Below are 15,650 nucleotides of genomic sequence, written 5' to 3'. Positions count from 1 at the left end.
CTCTTCCCATTGTGAGCTTAGATATAAACCGTAATTTTTTCCTTAATAAATGACTTTCTATACAAAATCATACGGCAAAAAGTGAACATGATACTTGTGTGACTTTCAATTTTAAATCAGTGTTGTTAGAATATGATATCAGTAAATAACAATAATCATATATCACTGTTGATACATTAAGACATACATGAGCTTATCTTATACTTGTTTTAATTAAACAAGTTGGATACATATGAATGCACAATAGATACAATATAGAATTTAATTGAAGACCCTCATTGGGTTTGAACTGCGAATGCTAGTACAGAGCTAGTACTGTAATATGAAATGACTAATGTAACAGTTGTCCTCTCTGTCAACCTCTATCTATTTTCATATCAATTTTCATGGCCATGAAAGACTTATGAAAAGAAAAGAGACCAGCAGCCTATGAACGAAGAGCCTTCTCCTCAAATTTCATTACCATCCTCTTGCTCTCTCTCTCACTCTCACCTTCTCGTTATGTATAAAGCTCCGGCCTTTTCTTAATTCTTAGCTAGCTAAGTGTATTAGTAAGCAAGAGAGGATTTAAGAAAAAGGAGCGGCAATGAAAAGCTAGCTAAAGCCTCGGCCTTTCTCAGAGCACAGATCCCTACGAAAATGCAATGGTAGTGACTTAGTATTTAATTGGTGGAGCTCATTCTCTTTGTTCATAGTTTGAACTTTAAAGGGTTAGCTATGAAATCTATTATCAACAACAACAACAATTGGCTGGGATTCTCTCTCTCCTAATATCAACATGCAGTCTCCTTGTTCTTCGTCTGTCCAAGACTGCAGCAGCATCTTCAGCTATGGAGCAGAGAGTGATGCTGCAGAGCTCTACTCTCAGTTATCATTCATGCCCATAAAATCTGATGGTTCTCTCTGCATCATGGAAGCCCTCAACAGATCACAAAACCAAGGTCTGTCACCCTGATTTGAAAAAAAAGATTCAATCTTTTGCATTTTTTATATTTCTTCCATTTTCCATAATGTTTAAATTTGTCTAAGGTATGGTGCAATCTGCATCACCAAAACTAGAAGACTTCTTGGGGGCCCGTCTTCAGTATGGGGCTAATGAGACAGAAACAACTGCAACTACAACTATTGCAGACACAATGTATTACTACAACCAAAATCAGCCATATTTCCAGCATTTTAATGAGATGCAACATCATCAGCAGCAGCAGGAAAACCAAAATCAGCCAATGGAGGGAGAAGAAGATGACAATGGGTTTTGTTTCTCAATCAAGAACTGGGCCTCAGTTGAGGGAATGGGCCTTTCAATGAGCCCAGTATCCGAATCAAGCTATGTCAATGCTCAGCAGAGTACTGCAGCTTTAGATGTGATAGCAAAGAAGAGAGGATGTGGGAAAGGTGGACAGAAGAAAACCGTCCATAGGAAATCTATTGAGACTTTTGGACAGAGAACTTCTCAGTATAGAGGTGTTACCAGGTTAGTTCTTGATTTATTTTTGGATAATCATTTAGGTGTTTTTTTTATCTTTGTATGAAACGTCTATGATATTGGTTTCGCGTTTTCAGGCATAGGTGGACTGGCAGATATGAAGCGCATCTTTGGGATAATAGTTGCAAGAGAGAAGGACAAACTAGAAAAGGGAGGCAAGGTCTGAGAAAAGAAGCTATAATCACACATTAAATCTCAAATTTTCATTTTTTAACTTAATTTTTTTAGTATAGTTGACTGAATTATTGTTTTGTGATTGGTTTCTTTTGATCAATTCAAATCAAACGGTTCAGTTTATCTTGGTATGTTCTCATTTTCTTCAAACACAAATCTATGTTTTTACCCCTTATAGAAATCAACAATAGTAACAATATTGTTTTTCTTGATATAGGGGGTTATGACAGGGAAGAAAAAGCAGCAAGAGCTTATGATTTGGCTGCACTAAAGTATTGGGGGCCTTCAACTCATATAAATTTCCGAGTATGATCTGATTTAAGAATATCTGATATGTCGTGTTTATTTTAATCCTTGGACTAAATATAAGCTTTTACATGGTAGCTTGAGAATTACAGTCAAGAACTCGAAGAGATGAAGAGTATGAGCAGGCAAGAATATGTTGCTCATCTGCGAAGGTAATCTAATAACTTTGTATATTCTGTACTCTGTTTAATATAATATAGTTTTTTTTTTTTTGTACCAATTGAGTTTTTTGTTATTATGATAGAAAGAGCAGTGGGTTCTCTAGAGGAGCTTCAATGTATAGAGGAGTAACAAGGTTTGCATTCTTTGTTGTAGATAGTGGCAAAAAAATTGGTGAAATGTTGATAGATTTATGTAAAATTTTACTTGCATTTCAGGCATCATCAGCATGGGAGATGGCAAGCTAGAATAGGGAGAGTTGCCGGAAACAAAGATCTTTATCTTGGAACCTTCAGTAATTTTCTCAACAATTTGTCTTCATTCATTCGTGAATCATGAGAGCATCTGATCACTAATATCACTAATTCAAAATTCAAAATTTCTTTTACGACATGCTTTTTTTTTAAATAAGACCCTTTTCCTTTCAAGTTCTACTCAGTCTTTTCTTTCAATAAAGCTGCATATTTAATTGTAATTGAGTTCTTTAATTGACTAGTTCAGCTCTTTGAATCACAACAAATGTTTTTGATCATGAAGATTACTACTTAAAAATTAATCTGACTCTTCTACTTTTCACACTTCAAACTAGATTAGTTTTCATAAACGGCTTAAATTTTGTGATAGTATATAAAACTATGACCGTCCATCCTTGTTACAACTTCTAAATTTTGATAAAAAGTGTATTTGTGGATAGTCTGTTCTGTTTGCTGATAGATCCCTCTAGTTATATTGTTGTTGATGGATCTCCTGAGCGAACTTTTTATTCACGACATTGTTGCCAACAGGTACTCAAGAGGAGGCAGCAGAGGCCTACGACGTGTCTGTTTGCTGATAGATCCCTCTAGTTATATTGTTGTTGATGGATCTCCTGAGCGAACTTTTTATTCACGACATTGTTGCCAACAGGTACTCAAGAGGAGGCAGCAGAGGCCTACGACATCGCCGCCATAAAATTCCGAGGGACAAGTGCAGTCACCAACTTCGACATAACAAGATATGACGTAAATAAGATCACAGCGAGCAGCGCTCTGCTTTCTGGCGAACAAGCTCATCGGTCCAAACCTAGAAAACCTGACATTATCTTCGAAGACAACAGCCACAATGCTAGCTCAGACTGGAACATGTTACTCCAAGGATCACTGAGCCAGACACCGCCAACAGTTGAATCGGTCTCTGTAGCGTTCAATGTTTCAGACCCGAGTTCATTGATGACTAGCCTTAAAAGCTCGAGAGAGGGGAGCCCAGATCGGATTGAGCCCAAGTTTATCCATGCTGGGTCTAGTCACTTATTTGGCCTTATGCCCTTGTTTGCTGCTTGGAGTGATGCTTAGAGCTCATGTTTCATTTCGTTTTCTAACTATTTGTAGTTTGTAGTCGGTTCAGTTTTCCAGATTGATAATAGTAGCTTTAGTGTGTTTTTTCTAATTTAACTTGTATTTGTAACGGTGTTGTTTTGTGTAAGAAGAGCTAGGGCTTGCTATTACAAACTATAGCGAAGTTGATATTTTAGTGAAGCAGGGTGCAGTAAACTAATTAGTAATCACGTATGCCAGATTTATCTAAAGAGAAATATCAAGCATCAATTGTTCTCTAATTTCACATTTGTATTAGTTAGAATATGAAATTATAACCCTCAATTTTCACTACAATTTGAGAGTCTATTGGTAGGAATTTGACACAGTAACAGAACAATATATCTTTAAATTTTATCAGTGACGAAATTATATCGGATTTAAAATTAAGGTGATATTGCTGTATGAATACAAGTTTTCACTAGAACTTAATTAGGAGTTTTACTGTAGTTTCAGGGAACTATAACAATCTTGATGAAGTACGTAAATATATTAGGTACTGTTATTTTTTTAAGTTAATGAACAATAATTTCATTTACCGTTTGAACTTTATAAGCACAAACAGTTACTCGGGCATACCGAGTTTACTACAAACTCAAAACACATAGAATGATCATCTCCCTTTAATATAACTCACATCTTACTATAGCAATCAAATCAAAACTAACCCAAGTTTCACCCAAGCACGAAACTGAGTAGGAATTGGAACGTGATACAGCACAGCTAGCATATGAGTTTTTATCTGCCGGGCAATGCAACGTCGAGCTTTACTTTTACCAGTAAATAGTCTTTTGCTCCTCTGCAAGCCATACGAAATAGACAGCAGCAGCTAGTGCAATCTTCTTCACTCACATGGTGAATAAATTCTCACGCAATTGAATGGAGTACCAGTTCAAAGCATGAGTCCAGGAGCAAGTTCTAAACTTACCAGTTCAAAGCATGAGTCCAGGAGCAAGTTCTAAACTGAAAGTTTAACCACTCTATGACAGCACATCAAACCATTGATGAATAAGGACATTCAATGGTGAAGTCCTTTTCTAATGTGCTAGGTTTGGAGTCTGAGCTCTAAATTTTCTGTTGTATTATTGTAACACAATGGTGAAGTGCTAGGTTTGGAATCTACATTCAAATTTGAATTAGATTCTCTCTGCTGCCAAAATCCAGTAGAAAAATTAACTTTTGCAATCACAACTGTATATTTATTTTGTAGGCATGTTCTTAAATTAAAAGAGTGAGCATAAATGAAAAATTATGAAGAATATGTTAAGTGTTTTGCTTGAATCGTAATATATGTCTAAACATTGATAAAATTCTGTGACCAGAGAAGTGGTTCTTGTTGCGTCCAGTGGAAACGGACTCACTCCACATCCAATGGAAGCGGACTCACTCCACAAGGTAAGCAACACGAAAAGAACACCACGAGCACAATTCACAATGAGAACCACCAAAACCAATCACAAACACAGAGAATTTACATGGTTCGGCAAATTGCCTACGTCCACAGGGAGAGGATGAGGAGATTTCACTATATGAAGGAGAAAATAATGAGTTACAACTCTCTCAAACATTCAAAAAATAACCCTAACTAAAAGATCTCACTCCCTCACAATAATCTCTCTCTCAAAGTGCTCAAAACAACCTCCTTTCTCTATTAAATCTCTCTCTAAGCCCTAAAAAACGTGTTTCTATTTATATCAAACTCAAATCCAAAACAGGCTAGGAATCAGTCGTAGACCTATATCCGCTATCAGTCGACTAATGAGTCCTCATCAGTCGACTGGTGGATGTCCATCGGTCGACTAATGAAGGCTCATCAGTCGACTATCTAGTGTGTTGTTTTCAAGTCATTTAGTATGCATGCAATCAGTCGACTGATTGTTTTAATCAGTCGACTGACCAGACCGATTTCTTGTGTGCTGATTTTTCCTGTATTCGGTCAACTGACTTGTAATTTCAATCAACGGACACACTGTTTTCAACAGTTCTTCACTATATTTGAAAATGAAAGGTCTAGATAGATTCAAATTCTATTTGCACCAGAATACTAAAAGAACCAAATTACATATATTGCTTGTAATTGTTAGGGGCGAAATGAGGTCCAACTGATAATTAGTGAGTCTTTATAAACAAGAAATCAATTTTAATTCAAAAGCTTAAGATATTAAGTAGTTGCCCCAACTCTTATTGACAATCATGCATGCCCACGCGCCATCACATGCCAACTATCGTCGGATCTAAACTTGATCTTAATTATATTTCTAACACCATCGTGCTTGCTTCATATTGGACTTCAATTTATTTGGGCCTCAAATTTTCTTGATATCATATCAAAAATCTCTATCACTATCAAAATTCTGAAATTGTAATGAGCACTAAATTACAACAAAATTTAACTTTGATAAGGTCCAGCAAAATTAATTTTATGTAGGAGTAAAACGGTTAAACTATAAAAGTTTGGATAGAAAATTGGATGAAAAAGATCATGGCTTGTTATATGTTAACAAAATGGTGGATATCAGTGGTTTTTTAGAATTTCGATAATTAAAGATGATAACGTGAAATAAGATCTAAGTTAGGGGTAGTTCCCTACCAAAAACCTAATTTATATTCTAGCAAGTTCTAGTGTTCTAAACTCCTTGGTAACCCTATATAAGAATTTAGGGAGAATTTGAAAAAGACAAGATTTTGTGGGGAAATCGAAAACTAAAAGTTTTTAACCCAATTGTGCTAAGCCCATGTAATGAACTTTATCAGAGTCTGATAAGTCTCTATTTGGCTTAGCAAGTACATTTAAAATATCTTCTCAAAGTCCTTTTGACCATTTAACTTATAATTACCTGTCTTCCCTTCTTTGCTAAAGCTCTCAGTTACCATCATTAACATTTGCCCCCTTTCAGTGAGCTTTATCCAAAGGTTACATTCCCGCAAAATTTATTTCAAAGGACTCAACCAAAGGATGATGGTGATGGGATTTATTTGTAGTGGCATAAGATTCTCCCTTTGCAGAAAATGTCATCTACTTTCATCTCCATTCTTGTGTATCTCAGGCACTTCATAAAGCACAAGACTAAGCATGCATGCTAAGGGAGAAGATAGTAACTAGAATGTGATACAACACAGACATGCATCTAATTAGATGAGCCGAGCACAAACAATAATTCATAAAGTACTGATTTTATATCTAATCAGATATTTTTCAAAGTTTCATGTGATGCAAACTACGATGCAAACTAGTTTTCACGGCGTTCTTGGCAAAGCCCCTCTTGACCTCTTGAAATCCTTATAAATATGATTAGAATTGGTCTATAGTGTCACGACCCTAATTTCTGAATCTAAAAGGAATATTGGAGCCAGTCTACACCTGTGAAAAGTCCTCTAAAAAATTATACATTCATTAAAAGACCATCAAAATAATCTCTTCATTGAACTAAAACCAACAATAAATGTTCTCTATAATCTCAAAAGTCGACATTAATCCAATTAACTTGATATAAGTAAATATTCCTCAATTTGAAATAAAACTCGACCTAAAGGAAATAATCTCATTATTACAAAACTCTCAAATTATTAACTAAACATCAAATACTTTATTTAACCTTCACGTAGAATACAATAATAATCTCGAATTTTATTCCTTGCTTATTCTAAGAATTTTAAAAAAAAACATCAATTCTACCTAGCTAATCCCGAGTCTCTGAAAAGAAAAGAGCAACACAATGAGTTCACAACTCAATAAGTGGATAAATTCATAAATTGAACACTGGTTTTACAAAAATTTAAATATTTTGGCAAATGATAAGTAAAATATAAGAATGATAGAGAATCATCAATGAACTCTAGTACTTGATGCAAATTGAGCCTTGTTTTAATAACTTACTTATATCTGACATATACCGATATATTTACCTAAGATGCATATGCTTTAAGAAAATTAAACAAAGTTTGTAAAAACTAAATACGTTATACAAAAATGTCAAAGGCTAACCAATAGTGAAATCAATCAATCACATATGCATCTCAGCTTACTACTATATGAAAGACATAAAAATTGACAAAGAAAATAAGCATAGGCTTATACCAAATAAACACGTGCATCCATCCAATCAAAAATTAGTATTGAGCAACCATACAAAAGGGTATAATCTATCAGAACAAACTTACATATAGTCAATGTAATTTTATATAAAAAATACGTAGTGAATATTGTACAAATTCACCACTCACCTTAATTCGAAAGACAAACCAAAAATTCAACTCTCACATTGTTTTTCGGGAGCTTGTAGGAACCCCTATAGGATAAATACAATCAGGCATCAGTAGAAATATCCTACTAATTAATTAATATACATAACTCTTAATAAGTCTAGAATCATATTATCTAATAATTTACTAACCTAGTTTCTTCTTTTCGTTTAACAGAGAAGACAAATGCAACTCCTAACCAAACTAAACTATATAATATCCTATTCTATTAAGCACACAAGGACAGCGAGGTATATTAATTTTGATATCCTATGAAATCTATAGGAGTGAAGAAAAAAAAAAGAGTATTGATCCATACTACATATTAGTCATCATCTAAATAAAATTATGGGAAGGCAAGACAACTTATTTCGGGTACAGGTAGGGGTGTCCAAAAAGCAGGCTAGCCCTAATATATGTATATATATAATATATGTATATATAATATATTTCTATATATGTATAATATGTCATATGTGAGTATATATATACTCTCTCTTAGTATATAAGTATATATAAGTATACTCTCTCTTATATAAGTATATATAAGTATACACTTGTAGGCTGTCTAAAAATCACAATGGATAGCTGATCCCTATCAAGCTCCGACAATGGAAGTCACAATCAGACGACTTTCTAACCACTGTATTCGCAATTCTACAATCGCTACAAACACGGCCTCATTTCTGAGATGATTGATCTTGATGGTTGCGACAACAACATGACTAATATTATATTAGCAACTATTAGAGATGCTGATGAGCAGTGTAATGATTTCAGAAATAAAAGGTGAGAGCTGTGGGCAAATATCCATCTAAAAACACTATGGATGTTGATTCCCGTCAAGTTCCTACAACGAAAGCTACAATCAAATAGCTTTCGTGCCGACAATCGAAAGCTGCAAATGGAAGACTTTTCACATAGATCGAGAAGAGTTATAATTCAACGACACTTCCGACAATGGATGAAAACTCTATTCAGCAGTCTTCACATTCTGCAGTGAAAGTTACAATCTGACGATTTTCACACTCCACAACAACTAAAGCTAGGATTACTGAACAACGGTCCTTGCAACGCTTTACAGAAGAAGTTACAAGTCAACTAGCTCCTTCTAAAACGCGGATGTCATCCTCGCGTTACAATTCTGGAAGTGCAGGCGACCCCCGCGTTTCCAAGTACAAGCTAAACGTGAGCGACCCTCGCGTTCGTAGGGGTTCAACCAACACCGACCCCCGCGTTTCCAAACTATAATAAACCAAACGCGAGTGACCCTCACGTTCATTGGTGTTCAGCTAACACCCAACCTCGCGTCTCAATTCTGAGAGGCGACGTTGGGTTCTGAACGCCAGATTGGGCGTTTGACTCGTTCAAACACGAGCTGAACGGTTTCAAAACTGTTTCCCCACGATCTGAGGAAATCACGCCCACTTAGGAGCGGATTTAGAGGGCAGTTACAACCTCTTATCCGCCTATAAAATCTCAATAAACTCAACTGAGTTAAGGGCTGGCTGGTTGGAACGGAAGAGTTGGCAACAGGTTGGATTTTTAGGATCTCAACCACTCAGGTTTGGTAATTCAACAGCGGCAGCAGTAAAATCCTTGGAGATAGGATTTTTGAATCAAATTCAGAAGATCAAATCTGAGAGGATTTTTCAGCAACAGAATATCAGCTTGGTCATTAACCGAATTTTCGGTTCTAACAACTCTATTAACAGAGTTCTAACTCTTTTAGAGTTCTTAAACTCATTCAGAGTTATCCCTTAAACTTTCCACAGAAATTCATCGTTCCCACGAGATAGAAGACGGTCGGATCGTTAACGGAGAGCAAATTCGACGCGAGCAATCGAAGGAGGCATTCCATCGCTACCGAGAAGAACCCAGTTTTAAACAAAGAAGAGAATCAAATTCGTTCTCTTCTCTTTTATAATCAAATTGTAATCAGAATCAAAGGAATACAAGTCAAATTTCTTTGTTCTCTTCTTTGCAATTTTTCCTACATACAAAAGATGGCGACTCCGCTAGGGACTAGCTTTTCCGACGAAGAAGTGGTGGCGCAGTCCGACGTCCACCTCATGGGAACCACTGTAGAAACTCTCGTCGTAGAGTTTGATCAAGCTAAATATGAGGAAGCCTTATCCTCTAGATCGCTTAGCCCTAAGGCTAAGCATGGTGTCCGCAAGATCTCCAAGGAGATCAATTATGTTGTTGAAGTACCGAAGAAAGCCCTCTCCTTCGGCCAGGAACTCAAACTAGCTCTGCTAGTTGAAGATCCCACCTCCGCGTCAGCCAGACATGCTTCGGGCAACAAACGGCCTCTGGAGGAGACGAGTTCCATGAGTGTCAACGACGCTGCTGCTAAGGCTTTGAAACAAGCCAAGAAGAACGCCGCTCGCAGACAAAGAAGATCCATACGTCGAGCACACTTGCGTGAAAGCCGAATGTTGGCCCAACGCGAAGACCGCGTTTCTGAAAATTCACCCAAACTTAGCGTTCCCAAGGAAGAACGCTCACTTCGCGGCAACGAGCCCAACTATCAGCCTCGGCTTATACAGCTAAAACGCGACCCTGAGTGGCGCGTTATTCCTTCAAAACGCAGCCCTCAGAAGGGAGCTGTCAAAACTAAACGCGACCCTCAGGTGCACGTTCAAACGAAACATGACTCTCAAGAGTCTGTTTCACTAACTAAACGCAACCCTCAGGTGCACGTTCAAACGAAACATAACTCTCAAGAGTATGTTTCACCAACCAAACGCGACCCTCAGGGGCGCGTTCAAACAAAACATGACCCTCAGAGGTCTGTTTCATCATTTAAACGTAGGCCTCAGCCTAATGTTTACAAATCTCAACACGACCCTCGCGTTATTTCTCAAGAACGCGATCTTCAAGAGGTCCGCCAAGTTCAGAAAAGTCAGCGTGGCTTTAAAATTCACGTTCGACAAGAACCAATCTCACCCACCCAAGGGCAGGGGGTTCCATCTCTGCCTCCGTGCCCGGGGAAAGTCTCCTCCCAAGTTACTGATCTGCGGGAATTATTGTCGAGAGGAAAACCAACAGCACAAGCAGCTCACTCATGTCAATGTGAGAGGCTTATATCTGTAGTCCTGTCAGAATGCCATTGTTGCGCATCCACACCTCGGCAGTCTGTATTCGACAGGTTGACGAATGTCGTTAGACCTGCCAAACGACAACGCCGATACAAAAAGAAGACAGCTGAAGCGGAATACTCCGAAGTCACCATCAACATGATCGGCAGAGGAAAAGCCTCACATACTGATTCCGATGAGTCACAAAAAAGTCATTCCCCAACTGTTAGGGAAATTTGTGACCAGTTCGAAGGAGTGTATCGGAATACTCGGACTCGGACAGGAGCTATCCGTCCGGTTGATTATCAAAGATTGGCCAAGGGGGTCGTTTCCGACGATGAACATTCGGCAGTCGCCGAATCTCAATCTTCAAGTTCTGTTGTCGCACGCGAGGTCTCCACTTACACGACAGGGAACTATGAAGACATAGCCAAAAGAGTGGACGAACATCATGTCATGCTCCAGGCGCAACAGGAGACACTTCTCCAATTAAAGGATATGTTGGCCCAGCTTCTCGCTGAAAAAGGACAAAAACCCGAGTCTTCCCGGAGAACTATGTCAAAGGGAAAGCAAAAGGTGCACGAACACTCAGATCGTGAGACTCACAACTTGGATTCTTCTTCTGACAATGAGAAGGAGATGGAAAAGGAGCTGTATCCTCAATCAACCAAAGTGGATGAGCTAGAAGCCCGTCTCAATGCAATCGCCAACAGAAGTGAGCTCCGTGAAGAAGGAGTAGTGCGGCCTTACCCTGCCGAGTGGGATACAGCTCCCTACCCACCGAAATTTAAGGCCCCTACCTTACAACCGTTCGATGGCACAGGATCGCCGAATCAGCACATCTACTACTTCAAATCCCAAACTAGAGATGTGGTAGCGAATGACGCCATCCTGACCCGGCTATTCATCGGTACCCTCAAGGGTGTCGCTTTCGAATGGTTCATGAAACTGCCTGCCGGATCCATCCAGAAATGGGTAGACCTGGAAAGGCTATTCTTGGCCAGGTTCTTTGAGGACGATACAGAGGTCTCAGTCCCAACTCTTCTCGCCACTAAGCAAAGGAAAGGAGAGTCCATCAAGGCCTATGTGGAAAGATTCCGCAGCATGGCATTGCGATGCCCCTCAGGTATGACCCAATCAACTTTGGTTGAAACTTGCAGGCACAACTTGCAGACCCAGCTCCTTGCTCAGATGGGAGTAGCAGAGTGTCGCTCCTGGAGACAACTAGTTTCACAAGGAGAACAAGCTGAAGAGATAGTGGCGCGAGTTAAAGCTGAAGAAGAGCCGCAACCCAAGCCGCAGCAGCAACGCAACCAGAACAACGCCCAACGGTCTAAGGGAAATGAGACTTTAGTAGCTGACTACACGTGAGTACCACCGCCTAATAAGCAAGGCAAGGCGCCCAATCAACAAAGAGCGCCCAAGCAATATTCGTTTAAAGAGGAGCATGTGGATACCTTATTCCAGTTGCTTCAAAAGAACAACAAGCTGCAATTGCCTGAGATCAGGAAGCCGGATGAAGCAGGGAAAGTGGATGACCCTAATTATTGTCGTTACCACAGATTCCTTGGACATCCTACCAAAAAATGATATGTCTTCAAAGACATCTTGCAGAATTTGGTAAATGCTAATGTGCTCACCTTAAAACCTGAGCAGAAGATCGTATCCACCAATATGATAGCGGTCCAATTTGGTGACTTCCCCCCGGTGGTAACTGCGAACGGCGTTGTCCCCATTCGCAAGGGAGAAATGTACTTGAAGAATGTTGACTTGCATAGTCAAAAAGACAGGGGGTTGGTACCCCTCACTACCCCAACAGGGGAAATCATGTGGGTCCACCCTGATCTGCTAAGAGATCAAGAATGGACGAACACCTCGTCCAAAAAGAAGGGAGGCAAGGCTAAGTCTTCCAACATGATTAGCCCCTCCATTACTGAAAATGATGACCACCTCAAACCTCTTACTGATTCAGAAGAGGAGAGGATTGCCCTGGCAGCATACCCAGGACACAACCCTTGCACTCGGTCAGAAAAAGCTTACCCGAAAGACTACGGCCAGAATGCTCAAGAAATTGAGGAACAGCACCAAGACGCTGGGGGTTCTGTCCCGAAAAAGCCGGTTGATAAGGGGAAACAAAAGGAGCTTCGGTTCAACAAAAATCTCCACCAAGAATCCGGGGAGTCGAGCGTTCCCTTCCAATTCAATGTCATGGCTCAGTTGGCCAATATACAGGCCAGGATTACTCTGTATGAACTCCTGAGGTTGTCCAAAACTACCAAGGAAGCTCTGATCGAAGCCTTAAAGAATACGGAGAGCTTCATTACTCAAGTCACTCCAATCCCTGAAGCTTCTGAAGATCAACCTTGTCTGCAATGCCTACAAGCAGCGAGAAGTCTACCATGCATATCATTCACTCAGGAAGATATGCAAGTCAAGCACGAGCATGACCGACCACTGTACTACACAGGGTATATTGGATCCTCCGAAATCAGTCGTGTTCAAGTTGACCCAGGCTCAGCACTCAGCATCATGCCTTACAGGGTCATGCAGGTCTTAGGGATTCCTATGCACCGACTACACACCACCCAGACTACTATCTTTGGGTTCAATGCAAACAACACCCGACCTCTGGGAAAGATCAAGCTCAGATGCCAGATCGGAGATTTTAAGTCTGAAGTAGCATGCTACATCATAGATGCGGACACGTCTTACAATCTTTTGCTAGGACAATCGTAGATACATGCAAACCGTATTGTCCCATCTACTCTGCATCAAGTCATGAAGTACGCCAATAACGAGGGCGAAGTTCGAACCTTAATTACAGAAAAATACCCCTTCCGAGGGGTGGAAAACTTCCATACCGACTCCGTCTTCTATCTGGAATCCCAGGAGAAAGAAGATGTGGACAGCGGTAACGAAGCTGACATCGAGCCAGATCCTGATGAAGATTGTCCTTGGGAATTAAACTTTGATGTAATGGGTCAGGGTGAGAGTAATAATAATGTACCGAGCGAGGGTGAATGGTGCATTAATGAAGACTTTCTTTTAGCGTACTTGCCTGATGTGTCCTCTAAAAATAAACCAGTAGAGAATGATTCTAATGCAGGTACCAACCCATGGCACACACTATGCACAGAGGCATCACTTACGTTGCCTATCAAATCATTCTTTGCTTCAGATGAAGAAGCAGAAGACACACAGAAGGCTTTCTTCAAAGTCCCATCTAAAAGGAAAGGGCAGAAGCCGATCTGTTTTGGTAAAGTCAAGCCCGAACAACTCAAACGAGGAAGTTCAGAGGAAGATGACGGAGTTCCCCAATTCCATTACCACGAACCCAATTCTATATACTTAATGAAACAATTGGGGTATAACTTTAATGAGAAACAGGGTCTGAACTTCGGGAAAGGTAGACGAACCCAAATCCGGATGTCTCTAACCCCTGAAGGAAAACCTCCAGATTATTATCAAAAAACCGGAAGAGGCGTGGGTTACGTTACGCCTCCCCCTGCCTTGGAAAACGAAATCAGTAATTACCTGCGTCACGACCATTCATCCGAAACATCTTCATACGAGTCCGACGTCAGTGTTGGACCTCTCTTTAAAAGCTTGACTGTGAACATGGTTTCAACTAATCATCCAGATGAAGACGCAGGGGGTGATGAAGAGTTAGTCGAATCAACCAACGACCCTTGGATCAAACGCCTTAACATCTTGTGTGATATGCGCTTCGAACAACGCGAACCACCCACTGAAGATAAGGTGATCCAGGTCAACATGGGAGATGAGTCTGACCCCAAGCCTATCTTTATAGCCGAAGACCTATCATCATCCGAAAAAGAGGACCTTATATCTCTCGTCCGAGAATATATAGATGTCTTCGCTTGGAATTATGAAGATATGCCTGGCCTTGACCCGAAGGTTGCCATGCACCATCTCAACATCGATCCGGATGCAAAACCTATTAAACAGCAACAACGCAGGTTTCGTCCAGAGATCATGGAATCAATTGAGTCAGAAGTTAAAAAGCTTATAGACTCGGGTTTTGTTAGGGAAGAGCAACATCCTGACTGGGTGGCCAACATTGTTCCAGTTCCTAAGAAGAACGGTAAGGTCCGGATATATATTGATTTCCGCGATCTCAATGCAGCTTGTCCAAAAGACGAGTTTCCTCTTCCTATCACTGGCGTCATGATCGATAACACTTGCGGATATGAAAGGATGTCTTTTATGGACGGATTCTCCGGATACAATCAGATCAAGATGCACCCGGAAGACGAAAAACACACTTCTTTTAGAACACCACTGGGGATATATTGCTACACAGTGATGCCCTTCGTCCTGAAAAACGCAGGTGCAACGTATCAACGTGCAATGAACACGATCTTTCACGAACACCTTCGAAAAAAGATCGAGTGCTACGTTGATGATATAGCAGTAAAGAGCCAATGTAAAGATGATCATCTTACAGATCTGAAGACAATGTTCGTGGTCATGCGAGCACATCAGCTGAAGATGAATCCGACAAAATCGTTTCTCGGAGTTTCAAGCGAAAAATTCCTGGGATTTATCGTTACTTCCAAGGGAATCTCCCTTGATCCAGAGAAAGTGCGTGTCATCCAAGACATGCCACCTCCGAAGAATCTCAAAGAGCTCAGAGGTTTGCAAGGCAGACTAGCCTATATTCGAAGATTCATATCAAATCTTTCAGGGCGTTGCCAACCTTTCTCTAAGCTCATGAAGAAAGGAATATCCTTTGTTTGGGATGCTGAGTGTCAAAGAGCATTCGAGGAGATTAAAAAATATCTCACTCAACCGCCAGTTCTCGTGGCCCCGATATCGGGAAAACCA

The 15,650-nt window shown here is 40.0% G+C and overlaps 1 protein-coding gene across 1 annotated transcript; it reads left to right on the top strand.

Moving 5' to 3' along the window:
* Positions 416-3,639, top strand: LOC109822429 (AP2-like ethylene-responsive transcription factor ANT). Its single transcript, XM_020388622.1, has 9 exons — positions 416-941; positions 1,030-1,474; positions 1,564-1,646; positions 1,780-1,788; positions 1,878-1,966; positions 2,045-2,118; positions 2,211-2,261; positions 2,344-2,420; positions 3,032-3,639. The coding sequence occupies exons 1-9, from the start codon at positions 779-781 to the stop codon at positions 3,454-3,456; spliced, it is 1,416 nt and encodes a 471-aa protein (XP_020244211.1). The 5' UTR covers positions 416-778; the 3' UTR covers positions 3,457-3,639.

This window comes from Asparagus officinalis, chromosome 8 (assembly GCF_001876935.1).
Source record: "Asparagus officinalis chromosome 8, Aspof.V1, whole genome shotgun sequence".
In the NCBI taxonomy this organism is placed as follows: Eukaryota; Viridiplantae; Streptophyta; class Magnoliopsida; order Asparagales; family Asparagaceae; genus Asparagus; species Asparagus officinalis.
Note: the sequence above shows the minus strand (reverse complement) of the source record. Positions and strands in the feature narration are given on the sequence as shown.